Raw genomic sequence first — 15,398 nt, 5'->3', positions numbered from 1 at the left:
AGATATGCCCTCAGCCAACATGGCTGAACACAATCCAATCCACTGAGAGCGTGGATAAAACAAAATAGCAGAGGAAAGGCAAATTTGCTCTCTTCTGGAGCTGGGACACCTTCTCCAGTCCTTCTGTATCAGAAGTCTAGGTCCTCAAGCCTTTTGACTCCAGGACTTAAGCCAGCTCCCCCAGGTTCTCTAGCCTTCAGCCTTGGGTCAAGCACTGAGCCCTTGGCTTCCCTATCTCAGTCCTCTGGATTCAAACTGAGCCATGACACTGACTTCTATGGCTCTCCAGCTTGCACACAGCCTGCAGCCTGCATGTCTGAGAGCCAAGTCTCATGAGTCCCTCTTAGACATCTACATGGGAACCTATTGCTTCTGAGATTTAGAGAGAAGGAAGGATGAATAGACATGGAGGATTTTTAGGGCAGGGGAACTACTCTGTTTGTAGTATCATACAATAGTGGGTGTCATCTTACATTTTCCCAGACCCTCAGAATGTACGGAACCAAGAGTGACTCCTAATGTAAACCACAGACTCTGGGCTATGGTGATGTGTCAATTCTAACAAATGTACTCCTCTGGTATAGGGTAACAATAGTGGGGGGAAGGAATGTATGGAAACGCTGAACCTTTATTTCAAAGTTTGCTGTGAATTAAGTCTTTTAAAACAAAACCCACTAATTTATCCTAACATTGTAAGAATTGTTCAACATTAGCCAATCTACTGTCAGTCCTCTGTATTTGTGGGCTCCACACCCATGGACTCAACTGATCACAGATTAAAAATATTACAAAAAAAACTGATCTGTACCAAACAGACTTTTTTCTTCTCAATATTCTGTAAACAATACACTACCACATGGCATTTACATTGCATTTGGTATTGTACAGAATCTAGCTGTGATCTAAAGGATATAGGAAGATATCTGAACATTATATGCAAATTCTACACCACTCATACAAGGCTTTGAGGATCAGTGAATTTCAGCATCCTCTATCCAATTCCCCCGTGTTACTGAGGGATGTAATCTATCCCACTTTTTCCTAAAACATTTTGCATTTAAATTTTCTGATTATTTCATCTATTTGTAATTTACAAAAGCAACAAGGGTAACAAGGACTTCCTACATCATTATCCCTACCAGTGAAATGCATGTGTTTAGCTATACAAAGGAGTTCCAGCTTTCAAGTCACTGACTTCCTTGAAACATTCCTGAAGTTTTTTGGAACTGTTCCCACATTAGTTCATTAACTGTCCAAGGAAAATCTGCTTCTATCTACCTGTCCTCCAATCTCCCTTCCTTTCCTCCACTAAGCAGGTAGGACTGTGTGTGAATTTCACAGAGGGGCTTCAATTGGGGCTATGCCAAGGAGACTGTGGATGACGGAGGACAGGCACTGGGGACAAGACAAGCAGGCAGGAAGAGACCCAACCAAAAAAGACTGTACAGTCACCAGTGTGCTGTGTAAGTGCACAGCTGGAGGCCACTGTTCTAGACACAAAGGTAAACTGTGTGGCCTCACCTGATACATGCAATGCATTCACACACTAGTGTGTCAGTAGTTTGTCTCTGGTGTGTGTTTAAATTAATATATCACATATTTAGTCTAAAACTACCAAAATGTCCAAGTCACTAATGACTGGGAAAAAATAAATCAAACATTTTTAAAATGTGAAATAAGGGCTGAGGAGTGTTAGAAAACTTGTCTAGCGTTTGTGAAGCCCTGGGCTCAATTCCCAGCATCACCAAAAAAACTCCCAAAAAGTCTGAAATAAATCTCAAAGAAATTAAGTCTTGTTACTTCATTTTTATGGAGAGTTCCCAATGAAGCTAACAAAGTCCATTTCACTAACAATGGTAAAATTAGGGTAATTGGACTGAAATGTACTCAACAGCCCTTCTGTTAAGTGTAAAAACCTCAATTCTCAAATCATTTGTAAATCTAATTTCCCCATAACATGAGCATTAAGTATATCTGTGTCTATATAATAACTATAAAAAGTCACAATTTGGAACTTTATTCATAAAATCAATTTGGAATTCTGGAAACACTTCTCTAAAGAAGTAGCAAAACTAGCATTACCCAGTGCAGAGCCTTTTTTCATAAAAAAGCAGGAAAACACTTTTTTATGGCTGACTTAAAGTCAAACATAATTCATAACAGAATCTACAAGAAAATGCATGGTGTACAAAGACAGCACAAAGAACAAGAGGCTCTGACAGAAAAAAGGACCCCACACTGGTCACCAGCAGTGTGGGCTGCAACAGGCTTCCTAGAAAGAAAAGAAAATGCATCTCATCAGAGGCCACCCCAACATGGACAGGCATTCGTGTCTAGGGAATGCCCATGGTTTCATATGCAGCAAACCACCATAAGCAGTGCCTACTGAGAAAACTCTGAGGTGAGAGTGAATGCCCTTCCTTTTCTCCAGCAAAACTTTGCAAATGACAGTTCTGTTTTTTTTTCTGCAGACGGAATTAGTAAGTACATTAAATGGAAAAGTTTCTATCCTTACACTGCCAGGCTTCTACCCCTTGGCTCTAAAAAGCCAAAATGAAAGCCAAAGCTCAGTCCCAAACACCCACTCTCACACTGTACCTCTCGATGCTATCTTCTTCCAGAGTTATCTCCATGAATGTCTTCAGCTTTCTGTGCACAGTGGCTGCAGTCTCCTTCACCTTGGAACTTCTGTGTTTACCTGGGAGAAGATCGAATTGAAACAAAGAGCTCAACATCTCTACACAGAAGCAGACATACTCTGTGTACATGGATGGATTTCCTTCCTTCCCTTCAAGTTAACCCCTGCTGGCCTGTGGGACAATAATCATCCCTCTCACTGGGATGTTGTAAAGATCAAAAAATGCTGTGATAGCACATCTGCTGTGAGTGAAGAGCATGTGGACCTTACCCATGCAGCCACTAGGCCACCAGACAGAAATGACAACTCCAATACTTCAGTCATCCACCTGTCTAAGAACCCATACAGTGCCAGAAAATCGGCACAATTTCTACCCTCATGCCCCTTCATGGGGACAACCCTCCTCTGCACACTTCAATGGCTCCATGCATCTCAACTCGGGGGTTCTCAGAAGTCTTTTCTGTGCCCAATCTGGGTCCACCACGTCACAGATTGAGCATCTCTGGCCCAGAAATCTATTATCTGAAATACCCCAAAATCCAAAATTTTTTGATTGCTTAAAGGACGCTCTAACTTACAGATTTTGAAGCATTGCAAATTTTGAGTTTTCAAATTAGGGATTCTCAACCAGTACAGTCTACGCAAATATTCCAAAATTTAAGCATTTGGAACAAGGGTGCTCAACCTGTATGATAAATTTACAGATATGCCATACACTCAGGCCCAAAGGGAGAGCAATCGCTACCTAACAACATATTAAATTTGAAAATAATGTTGGCATTAGTATAACTGATCTAACACCACAGAAAGTTACAGGCAGTTCATCTTCGTCTTCAAACTCCTAAATTCTAGTAATCCTTGTGCATCATCCTGATTACAGGGACTCCAGGCCTTCACAGTCACACCCATCCAGCTTTTTAAGTATAGGAAATACAGGGCAAATGAACAGAAATGTAATTCTGAGGGCATCATTTATGAGCACCCAGCAGAGGAATGTGAAAGGCTGAAGGAGCTGCACTGAAGAGACAGGTGCAGGCTGGCTACAAAGAGAAAGCCCAGTCAGATGGAAGGCACTGTGTTCAAAAAGCAGAGTAGCCCAGGTGGAACAAAGAAACAGTGGGGCAAGGCACACCAGATGAAGAGCAGGAACCCACCTTTGTTAATAACCAAAATGATATGCAGAACAGCTGTGAGGCACACAATGCCTTCAATATCGCCAGACATCACACATGACTTTAGCTCATCCAAAACTGACCTACAAAATTAATAAACACACGAAGTTACTTTATAGTATATGCTCAATACTACATAGAGAAACAAACATAGGCAGGGTCCATCAACAACCACAAATGCCATTTGTCAGGCAATGGGAAATCGAGCTCCTCCCCCACGTCTCACTTTAAGATGGCAAGTCATGCACAAGATGATATTCTTGGAAAACTCCTCTCTACAGTCCCAATGCACACAAAAGGATTAATTTGCTGCTGAAAGGTCACTCCTAGCTGCCCAAAATGCTGCTTTTAGGTGTTCTTGGAATGCATCTACTATACAGTCCCACAGGTATTCAGTCTGCAGAACCAAGCCCTGGGCCTCTTCAGTCCTGTGTTCTAGGGTCATAAAGACCCTAGAATCTTAGTCAAGTGATGCAAGTACTGAGGAAACAAGTCACCACCATGTATTAAACAAAAACTACATTGGTAGAGGGGTGCAGGTGGCTCATGCCTAAAATCCTAGGATTGCAGTTCAAAACCAACCTGGGCAAATAGTTCACAAGACCCTATCACAAAAATACCCAACATCAAACAGGACTGGCAGAGTGGCTCAAGTGGTAGAGTGCCTGCCTAGTAAGCACAAGGCCCTGAGTTCAAACCCTACTGCCACAAAAAAAAAAAAAAAAAACCCAAAGAAAGCCAAACCAACTGTACTGGTGTTCAATGTAGCAAAGTGTCTAGAGTACATGTTAAGAAGTGTGTCACTGCACATTCATATCTCTCCTCCTAACTGAATCTGGCTATGGTAAACATAACCAGAGACTATGCAGACGAATATACCATACAGAAAGTCAAAGTTCTTCTTTAAACCTGCTGGGAGCTGGTCAGCCCCAGCAAGTGCTTCTCGAGACCCTATCTTGAAAACACTCAACACAAAAAAGGGCTGGGGAAGTGGCTCAAGTAGTAGAGTGCCTTCCTTGCAAGTGTGAGGCCTTCAGTTCAAACTCCAGTACTGCACACAAAAAAAGTCTAATGTAATTATTTTCGACCACTGAAGTGGAAAAAACTTGTATAGAATGTTTATCTCAAAGACAAACCACCTTTGAGATATCTTAGTAAAGGGACAGAGCAAAATCGCCAAGAGCATTTGTAGCCCTGTAAGCTTCAGAACTCTAGTGAGACTCAAAATGGATCAAGGATCTTAATATCAGACCACAAACTCTAAAGTTGATACAGGAAAGAGTAGGAAATACTCTGGAGTTAGTAGGTATAGGTAAGAACTTTCTCAACGAAACCCCAGCAGCACAGCAACTAAGAGATAGCATAGATAAATGGGACTTCATAAAACCAAAAATCTTCTGCTCAACAAAAGAAATGGTCTCTAAACTGAAGAGAACACCCACAGAGTGGGAGAAAATATTTGCCAGCTACACATCAGACAAAGGACTGATAACCAGAATACATAGGGAACTTAAAAAACTAAATTCTCCGAAAACTAATGAACCAATAAAGAAATGGGCAAGTGAACTAAACAGAACTTTCTCAAAAGAAGAAATTCAAATGGCCAAAAAACACATGAAAAAATTGCTCACCATCTCTAGCAATAAAGGAAATGCAAATTAAAACCACGCTAAGATTCCACCTCACCCCTGTTAGAATAGCCATCATCAGCAACACCACTAACAACAGGTGTTGGCGAGGATGCAGGGGAAAAAGGAACCCTCTTACACTGCTGGTGGGAATGTAAACTAGTACAACCACTCTGGAAAAAAATTTGGAGGCTACTTAAAAAGTTAAACATCGATCTACCATTTAATCCAGCAATACCACTCTTGGGGATATACCCAAAAGACTGTGACACAGGTTACTCCAGAGGCACCTGCACACCCATGTTTATTGCGGCACTATTCACAATAGCCAAGTTATGGAAACAGCCAAGATGCCCCACCACTGACGAATGGATCAAGAAAATGTGGTATCTATACACAATGGAATTTTATGCAGCCATGAAGAAGAACAAAATGTTATCATTCGCTGGTAAATGGATGGAATTGGAGAACATCATTCTGAGTGAGGTTAGCCTGGCCCAAAAGACCAAAAATCATATGTTCTCCCTCATATGTGGACATTAGATCAAGGCCAAACACAACAAGGGGATTGGACTTTGAGCACATGATAAAAGCTTTAGCACACAAGGGAGGGGTGAGGATAGGTAAGACACCTAAAAAGTTGGCTAGCATTTGTTGCCCTTAACGCAGAGAAACTAAAGCAGATACCTTAAAAGCAACTGAGGCCAATAGGAAAAGGAGACCAGGAACTAGAGAAAAGGTGAGATCAAAAAGAATTAACCTAGAAGGTAACACACACGCACAGGAAATTAATGTGAGTCAACTCCCTGTATAGCTATCCTTATCTCAACCAGCAAAAACCCTTGTTCCTTCCTATTATTGCTTATACTCTCTCTACAACAAAATTAGAGATAAGGGCAAAATAGTTTCTCCTGGGTATTGAGGGGGTAGGGGGGAGAGGGAGGGGGTGGAGTGGGTGGTAAGGGAGGGGGTGGGGGCAGGGGGGAGAAATGAACCAAGCCTTGTATGCACATATGAATAATAATAAAAAAAAAAAAAGAACTCTAGCGAGAAGACAATTACCTCATCACGTTGGGAGACTTCATTATTATTCCTATCAGACACCTTGAAAAAGGCGGGAGGTCAGAGAGACACTGTGGTAGGGCCAGCTCTTCTACATCAGAAACCTAAAAAACAAGTTTCAAATTAGTAAATTATCAATTGAGCCTGAACTAATAGCTTACTTTACAATGATCTGGGTTTTCTTCTAAACCCAAGAAAAGCTTACCAGAAACTCAAGAGAATGGCTTTGCTACTGTGCACAGGGAAGCGTTACTCAGCAAGGCAGAGATAAAGAAAGAAGACATGCCACTCAGCAAGCCTTTGTCAAGTGGTCTTTAACATGATATCCTCTTCTATAAATAACATGTCTTTATGCTAGGCCAATTAAACCCCTTCTCCTTCTTAGACCAGATTAGGATTTCTTGATCTGGGTGTGCTGGCATTCAGCCTAATCGCTGTCTGTGTTGGGACTGTGCAAAGTGCTGTGTTAAGCAGCATCCCTGGCCTCTGTGACAGAGCACGCCCCATGGCCTGGAGGGACAGCGTCCCTGTAGCAAAGTGGTGGGGCACCCCCTGCACAGCTCTCTTCGCTACCAGCCACATAAGGTTAGACAGGTCATTGGTGAGGAGTTCCTCACGCAATGGTTCCTGGTCCAAACTCAGAATTCTCCCTGCCAGCAGAAGCTCGTGCATGTTTCCTACCCAATGCCCATCTCACCCTGCACCTGCCTCTCTGTCCTTTGCCCAATTCTTGGCTATCCTGGGGGACTTTGTGTCCACACGACAAGACAGCACTTCTAAAGAGCCGTATCAAGGCTCTGCAAGGGTCGTAACACAAATTCGCATGCCAAAGTCAATCACTATGTGAGACAGCACCACTTACTACAGCGCCTCACGTCTTAACACAAGAGCAGATGCATTTCTCATACAGCGAGGCAAGACTACTGACTGGTTAAAGTAACAGTAATTAAATGTGTGTTGAGGTTTTTAGGCAATGTAGAAGTGAAACATTGGACCAGAGCCTAAGGGGCAGGGGAGTTCTAGTGAGAAGAACGTGGCTATCAGACTTCTGTGAGGGATGTGGCAAGGCTCAATGTAACGAATTCACATGCAGGCTGAAGCGTCTAGAGAAGCCAATGAAAAACCTACATAAAGAATCCTATAAGCCCCACAGAGAAGACAAATGGGAACAGTGAAACACCTGATTCATCAAAAATGGTCAGGAAAGGAAGAAAGGCAAATGGGACTGAGGGAAGCAAACGCCAAGACAATAGGCTTAATTCCAAATATGCCAGTAACTTCATTAAAATCAAATGAACTACAAGTACCCAAATAAAATAAAAAGCAGAGATGTTAGACTGGGTTTTTGAAAAACCACTCATGTGGCACTGGGAGATACTTTAAACACAAGAGAGGCTAGAAGTAAAAGGATGAACACTGCTGGGTTATGCAAACATGATACGTAAGAAAGCTATTTGTGTAGAACTGTCACGTAGATGCCACAATGAGATCATTAACAATAGGATGGTCAATCCATCAAAAAAGGACACAATTTGAAATGTGTGTGCACCCAATAACAAAGCTCCAAACACACCAAAGAAAAAACGACAGAACAAATGAGAGAGAAAATGCAGCCAGACACCAACAACAGAGCTGGTGGGGAAGCAGTAGGCCTGTCTTGCTTGGAAAGGGGCAGAAGGGTAGGACTCTTGGTAGAGCACAGCAGGCACAGCTGTCACACAGCTCAGCTGCACGGCACAGAACACACACAAGTACCTCGAGGTGTCACAGAAGGGAGCACCCTTATAGGTGTGGCCCATGGTAGTTAGTAGTTTATCATCTTGGCTACACAGCTTGGTGGACTAAGTTCTACTCTTATTCTTTGTATCACTTAGCACTTACTTTCCTAAACCAAATAACTTCCCTTCCAGCTTTGAAGGAGGGTCTTAAATTCTAATTGATGTTTTAGAATTTAGCAAACATCTTTTATTAGTTATGCTTTCATATTAAAAATTTACACAATTTTTATAGTCACGTGCTGCACGTCAACGCTTGGTCAGTGAGGGCTATATATCCAATGGTGTCCATAAGATTATACAGCACAGTAAAGTTCACATAAGCACATCCAGAACGTGGCCCAACTAGAAATCACCTAACAATGTGCCTCTCTCTCAGAACACGTCTCGTGGCCAAGTGGCATATGACCACGTGTGTGCATATGCACAAGTCAGCGACAGCCTGCCTTGTCATTGTTACTTCCACTCTCCTCTCCAGTCTCCCCTGTGCCCTCACAGGGCATCTCTGAGGGAAAGGAGAAAAGGACAGCCTGTGTTTCATATGGTGAAGCAGCACTTTTTGTGTAGGTTTGAATTGCCATCCTGAATAGATCAATCTTTCACCATAGGTTAATAATGTCTGTATTAGTAATAAATCTATAAGTACTGCTAAGAAGATAAGAAAATTAGTACAAAATCAGTACGAATAAATTGTCTATTTAAACCAACATCAGAAATTTGCATTTCCTATGCTTAGGAAAAACAAAACAAAAAAAACCCTTATCAATACAGCAGGCAGCCAGAGGTGTGTGAATCATTCCATACCAACACAGCCCAGAGTGGCCCTGTCTACATCCCAGGAGAGAAGTCTCCTCTAAGCTCCACTTCTGTCAGGAGTGATGACACCCTCAATATGTCCTCCTCCTGAGTGGGAGCTGTGGCATGCCATAGAAGAATAGAAACCTCTCTAAAGGTTGGCGTCTGGAGAACTTAAATGTGCACTGCTAGAAGCAGAAAGAGACACGGTGGTTTCAGGATCAATATGCCTCACCTTTCGCAACTGGTGACTTATCTCAACCACAGGCGCAGCAATAAGAGTAGAAAGCACCCCACGATGGACCGGAGTGTCCTTGTGCCAAGTCTGGACAGTGGTTATAAATTCATGAAGAGGGATCTGCACAGAATAAAGGAGCTACAAGAAAACACACCAGTCATTGTCAGCAGAGCTGAAAGTCATGGTTTTTTAAAATAAAATAACTAAAGCAAAAAGGGCTAGGAGTTGATTCATGTGGTAGAGCACCTGCCTAGCAAGCATAAGGCCCTGAGTTTAAATTCCAGAGACAGAGGGAGGGACAGAAGGAAGGGAAGAGGAGTAAGAAGCATCATTAACACTAAGACGGCCACTGGGGCAGTGTGTTCCAAAGAGGAATACTTAACCAATGGTAAAAGACATAACAAGAAAATTAAAGGTTTGGAATAAATCACATTACATAGACAGGCAGACACCTAACAACTCACCAAACACAAACACTTCACATGAACTCGAGTGGGAACTAAGCTAAGAAAAATACGGCCAGCAACCTTCAATCACTTCCATCCACTAAGGACAGACTACAACTGAAAGTCTTCAGCATTTCATGAACAGCCTTCCATTTAAGTATTTTAAAAAATCTTCATCAAAAACAACAGTTCATCAGTAGAAAAAAACAAAGGCTCTTTCCATAGCAACATCAATCTGTTCAGGAACTGGCAATATGCTATTTCTAGGAGTGCAGCACATCAAGCACACAGGTTTTATATGAGCCGGCTCCTCAATTATCTCACATCCCATCAGCGTCTACCATCACAGGAAGTCATGGTCATTTCAGGTCCGTGATTCTGCTTCCAACCAAGGGACTGACACTGACAATGACACAATAACCTACAATGGAAACTAGCATTTCTCCCGGGTACGGCTTCTGCCCCTCTACAAATAATCAAAATTACCATCTTCAAAAGTGTACTTTATCTGAGGAATTCTGCGAGGTGAATGCTGGGCACACAGAGGCTATGGCAATTGTTCTGCTTTGGGTCCTGCTGGTTGGGGGACCTGGACTCCTAAGCTCCTGCTCTGAATCTGGTGCAGTCTATAAAACAGGGTGTGGGTCTGCATGCTGGCATCCAGCCAAGCCCCATGTCCACAGCAGGCTGCAGAAGCAAGAGTCATGCCTGCATGTGCACCCATGATCTCCATGCACCCAACCCACAGCACCCTTTAGCACACACCCTCCAACCCATGACCTGCTAGGGAAGGTGCCTGTACCCGAAGGCCTTCTTCTGGTTGTGTCCTGAAGCTCCGTGCAATGCACTCCAACATTTTCTGAAACACTTCCTGTACTGTGTCAAACAGTGCTGTAACGTCTTCGTCTGAGTCTCTTTTCTGAATCATGGAACTCCCAGTTATCTCTTTCAGAATGCCAAGTAGTAATGAAACATAAAAAAATCCTTTCACTGGAAAGAAAAGGGGAAAACTCAATTATCTACTCTCATAATTTAGTTGAAATCAAGTGATACATGCATATGATGGTGATTTCAAAGAGCCTTGTACTAGGTGAGCCAATACTAAAACCCACGTTGGCCAGCTTAATCTAAATTCTAACCTAAACAAATTAAAAACTGTTTAGTTTAAGTATAAACCAGGACCTTCCCCAGCAGTGACTACTGACTTAGTCACTAAACTGAAAACTCTGCTTCTGCACATGTGACACATACAGCTTGGCAGCGTGAGTCCCAGAACTCATGAGTTAAAGAAAATGTGATGCTGAAGACCACAGCCAGCCCCAAGTACAACTGGGAGACTCTGAAACGTATCAAAGTATGATGTGAAACTCCCGCAGCTGGCTGTTAAATTTCTAACACTTGGTAGTAGCTTATTTTCTCCCTCTTCTAGATTATCTGCTTTACTGTACCGTATTTATTGGGTAAAATGTACTCCCCCTATGTAACCCATCATACTCTTTGTCCTTGAGATATAGAAATCTCATTTTCCTTTCTAGCCAACCTGGCTGGTAAGAGCAATGAAAGCAGCACTAACCACTTGCCCCGAGCAAGCTTTGTGCACTCTGTGCCCTCCTGTCCACTCCCATGCTCATGCCTCAGCCTATGTGCAGCACACAGCTTCTGGCCAGACCCAGAAGGGTCTGCAAGATGGCTTAAAATAAAACAGGTGTGTGGTAAGGCAGAGAATCGGTGCTCCTCACAAAGACAGTGTCACATAGGTGGCCATGAGAAGTCATCCCAGGAGTCCCTCAGCTGCACAACACAGTGAAAGACCCTGAAATGTGCCCTGAGACCAAGGAACCAGCTATAGCCCCAATCTTCCTGCTGCGGCAAGTAAGACACATGCCCATCCTAGCTGTCCTCCCTCTGCAGCTGTCCCCCCTCTGCAGCTGTCCCCTGCATGAAGTCTCAGGCTCTGTCAGAATCAATAAAAACTGCAAACTCTCTAACAGTATAACAGAAACTTTCAAGGAATTATTCTCATTCAAATGAGGGCAAGAGGACACACTTCTCACACATGCTCGTCACAGAACCCTGCCAGTGGGGCAGGTGAAGAGGGGTGCTGAGCTCCATACCCATGCTGCAGACCAAGACCTGACAGACCAGAGGGATTGCTCTATGTCCTTCCTCAGGATGAGGAGTCTCTGTAACCCTAACAAAAACCTAGAAAGCTAAAGATTTTAACTGGAAGTTCTCTCATCATCAAGAATGTGTGCTTCAGCTGGGCGCTGGTGGCTCACACCTGTTTTCCTAGCTACTCGGGAGGCAGAGATCAGGAGGATCGCAGTTCGAAGCCAGCCTGGGCAAATAGTTCACAAGACCCTATCTCGAAAAACCCTTCACAAAAATAGGGTTGGAGTGGCTTGTGGAGTGGCTCAAGGTGAAGGCCCTGAGTTCAAGTCCTAGTACCACACAAAATAAAAAGAATGTGTGCTTCATAAGCCAAATATGTAACAGAAACTGGTTAGAACAAACATATAAACTGCTATCGACAGCCACAGAAGGTCACTACTGGGTTCTCCTCTCCAGGCCGAGTGAGCTCACAGCCGTCAGCAAGCAGGAGAGGCTGTCAGTCTGAAACTCAAGGAGTGCTGGCTCCCATGGTTCTCCCCAATGTGTTAAACTTTTAGGCCACCAACTGTCTGTAAATGAACAAGCAGCCTGCCAACACAGCAAGGCACAGCCAGCTTCGAGTGGGAACCATGGGGCCGTCCTCCCATGCTGACCCACACTGTGTGGAGTAACCTCGGTCTCTGTGATGAAGCAGCGTGGCCTGCCTGACATTCCTCTCCATAGATCATCTGCATCTTTCCATTTCAGACAAAGTCCTACATTAACTGTAATCTTTACTTTTTTTAGAAATTTAACATTACTTCTTTTAAAATTATGCCAGTATTTTTTCCTAAGAAAAGTTTTCCTTTCCCACAGCCCTGTTATTTCCATGCCTGATTTTGCAGACTAAGACTGCATGATGGTTTTGAAACACATGTTGTGCTATATTGCAAACACCTGCATGTTTGTGAACTTGGATCCTTACATCTGGGTTATGCACTGGGCTACCCCAGTGGTACCCCAAGAACGCCCGTCTTTAGTGCACTTGGATATGAAGAATGTCATACCTACACATAACTAGCTAAGGTAAATGTAACTAACTTCTTAAATTAAAAGAATTACTAGGACTCCTACTAGTCTACTGTCCAGCCAACAGTAGACTCCAGGTCTATCTGGCTAAGCTGCTAGCTGTGACCCAACATATCACAACTGCTAGAGAATGACCCATAGTGATCCCATCCTCGAAACACTGGCTACTGGATGTGCAAATACAAAGCTCACTCCCATCTGCTTGCAGGTCAAGATAGGGTCTATGGACCTTATGCAGGGAAAGACATATCACTATGGAATGGATATAATTGGAGATCTAAACTGCTGACCAACTTCTCAGAAACATAAATCTTACAAATACAGTTCTTGGGGAAAATAATCCCTAAGTAATAAATCAATCATGAGGCTTAAGTATAAAGTGTAGGTTTCCTAATAAAGAATTTGATGAAAAAGGGAAGACTATGGAACAAATAATATTGGTTCTACTTAATGTTAGTCCCTAACTTAGAACTTTTAAACCAATGATCTATAACCTGTGTGCAGTCAAAGATTAACCTGAGGAAGCTGACTGGTGTCCCAGCTGCAGCAGCACCAGGAGGAGTCAAGACCCAGTAGGGTCTGAGGACAGAGTAACAGGTGGATTAAGTACCATCTGAATGCACCCTACTCAGTCTAACGTACTCAAAATAACCTCTCCTAGCATAGCTCTGTCTTAAAGGAATATGAGTCTTAAGTGCTGACATTCCAAAGATCCCAGTAACGGATATACAGCGAAAGCCAGCTGGAAACGCTCTATGCCCAGAAGCCACCAGTAGGGCTGGGCCTGTGCTCAGGGCTGGCCCTCTCCCTGCAGAAGACTGAGCAGAAGGGAGAGCTTCCTCTGGCCCCAGGGATACCACCCTCTTGGCCACATCGCACCTTTCCTGTTGTCTGCTGTCTTCTGACATGGGCTCCGACACCCCGGCTGCAGAGGGCCCAGTGGGCTGTGCTCACACCCCTCACCAATGACACCCTGACATAGCACCACCACTCCATGCCTCTGCTACTCACCGCCAGTACTCATGGTCCTGAGCATGGCTACCTACAACCCCCAACTCTCCCACACACACAGCAGGAACAGATGCCAGGCTGGGACACATCCACCCAGAAATAAAGCAGAATCCTAAGGACCTTGTCAGAACCTGGACAGTGGTGTCTGGACTCCCTGGTAGCACCAGACAGTCACTGCATATCTGTCCCTTGAAAGCCACAGTCCTGCTCTGAAAAGTGAAGGAGGGAGGAAAGCACTGGCTTTGAGTATTGACTATTCTAGAGGAACGCTGTAGTGGGAGAGGTATACTGTGCCTGCTTGCATGACTCCAAGACTCTGCCGTAACAGTTGTGTCTGAAACTTAGGATCTCCAAGGCCAACCATGACAACGTCTTTACACACGGTCAGGTAGGTCTGTAAGAGAGAGAGAGGTCCACCAACAAAAGCCATGAAAAAGGGAGTCAGTCAGACCTGGCAGGGCTTCTCACAAACAGATTTACAAAATTTTGTTTCCATAGAAAAATGCACGCTTTTTTTGTTGTTGGTACTGGAGTCTGAACACGTTCACTAAGCAAGCGCTTTACCACTTGAGCCATCTCACAGGCCAAAACGTTTTATGCAATTCTACCAACCTAACCAAACACCTATCACATGAGACATGCAAAATTACATGAAAACAATGCTGCTTAATCATTGTTAAAAGATAAACTCTAGATATTTAAATGCTGCTCTAAGTATTTCAAAAGAGTAAGAGCAAGGTCTAAATCACCTTCAAAACAGAAAATGCAGCCTCACACACAGCATGCTGCGGGGAGAACTGACTGCTGACTTACCTGGATAATCTGCTGATAGGCGTCCCTCCGCAACTTCAGGTGCTCTTCTTCTTGGTCTCGAAGAAGAGGCAAAACTTTGCTTTGTAACCAAAGCCCAGTGTCTTCCAAGATGGACAGATGAACTTTCCCTTCTGAACAGAACTGTCCAACACAACAAAAAGGACAATCAGTAACAAGAGCAGCTCTGACACCTGCTGCTCGCACCGCAGGGCTGCACCACACCTTGTGCTGGACATGGATGCTCAGCCGACAGTGAAGACTGAAGGCACGCAGGGCGGCTGCCTGGCTGAAGTTCGGGGACTTCCCACCTGAAGACTGCAGAAGCGATTCCAGATCTGCCTGTAGAATTACAGAACTTTTTATGCAAGATGTCAAGTGCTGGCCCACAGGCAAGCCAGAAAGACCCAGCTCTGGCGAAGAGTGGTTCTAGCACACAGTCTGGCAAGCAAGCCACTGTGCACAGGAGCACCTGTTCCCCTTCACAGACTCCACCTCGTGTCTCCACCACACTGGACAGCAGACGTGACACAATGACATCACATGACACATCATACACTCTCCAAGATTCCTAGGAAAAACTGCCAAAGACTTTGAAGGGAGACAGAACTTCCTCCCGATGGGCAGGACTTGTGGGCAACAA

At 43.8% G+C, this 15,398-nt stretch overlaps 1 protein-coding gene across 2 annotated transcripts in view; it reads right to left on the bottom strand.

Moving 5' to 3' along the window:
• Ncapg2 (non-SMC condensin II complex subunit G2) overlaps positions 1–15,398 on the bottom strand; it is a 66,421-nt gene that overhangs the window by 13,646 nt on the left and 37,377 nt on the right. For both annotated transcript variants that reach the window (XR_012443233.1, XM_020185208.2), the window contains exons 20-27: positions 14,981–15,097; positions 14,759–14,899; positions 14,240–14,339; positions 10,557–10,744; positions 9,306–9,446; positions 6,501–6,604; positions 3,793–3,893; positions 2,599–2,698 (exon numbers count right to left, since the gene is read on the bottom strand). Coding sequence is in view for 1 of the 2 variants with exons in the window: in XM_020185208.2 (XP_020040797.1) it covers positions 2,599–2,698; positions 3,793–3,893; positions 6,501–6,604; positions 9,306–9,446; positions 10,557–10,744; positions 14,240–14,339; positions 14,759–14,899; positions 14,981–15,097 (992 nt within the window). In the remaining variant the exon portion in view is untranslated. The remainder of the gene's footprint in view (positions 1–2,598; positions 2,699–3,792; positions 3,894–6,500; positions 6,605–9,305; positions 9,447–10,556; positions 10,745–14,239; positions 14,340–14,758; positions 14,900–14,980; positions 15,098–15,398) is intronic.

This window comes from Castor canadensis, chromosome 2 (assembly GCF_047511655.1).
Source record: "Castor canadensis chromosome 2, mCasCan1.hap1v2, whole genome shotgun sequence".
Lineage (NCBI taxonomy): Eukaryota > Metazoa > Chordata > Mammalia > Rodentia > Castoridae > Castor > Castor canadensis.
This window is presented reverse-complemented; position numbering and strand designations above follow the sequence as displayed.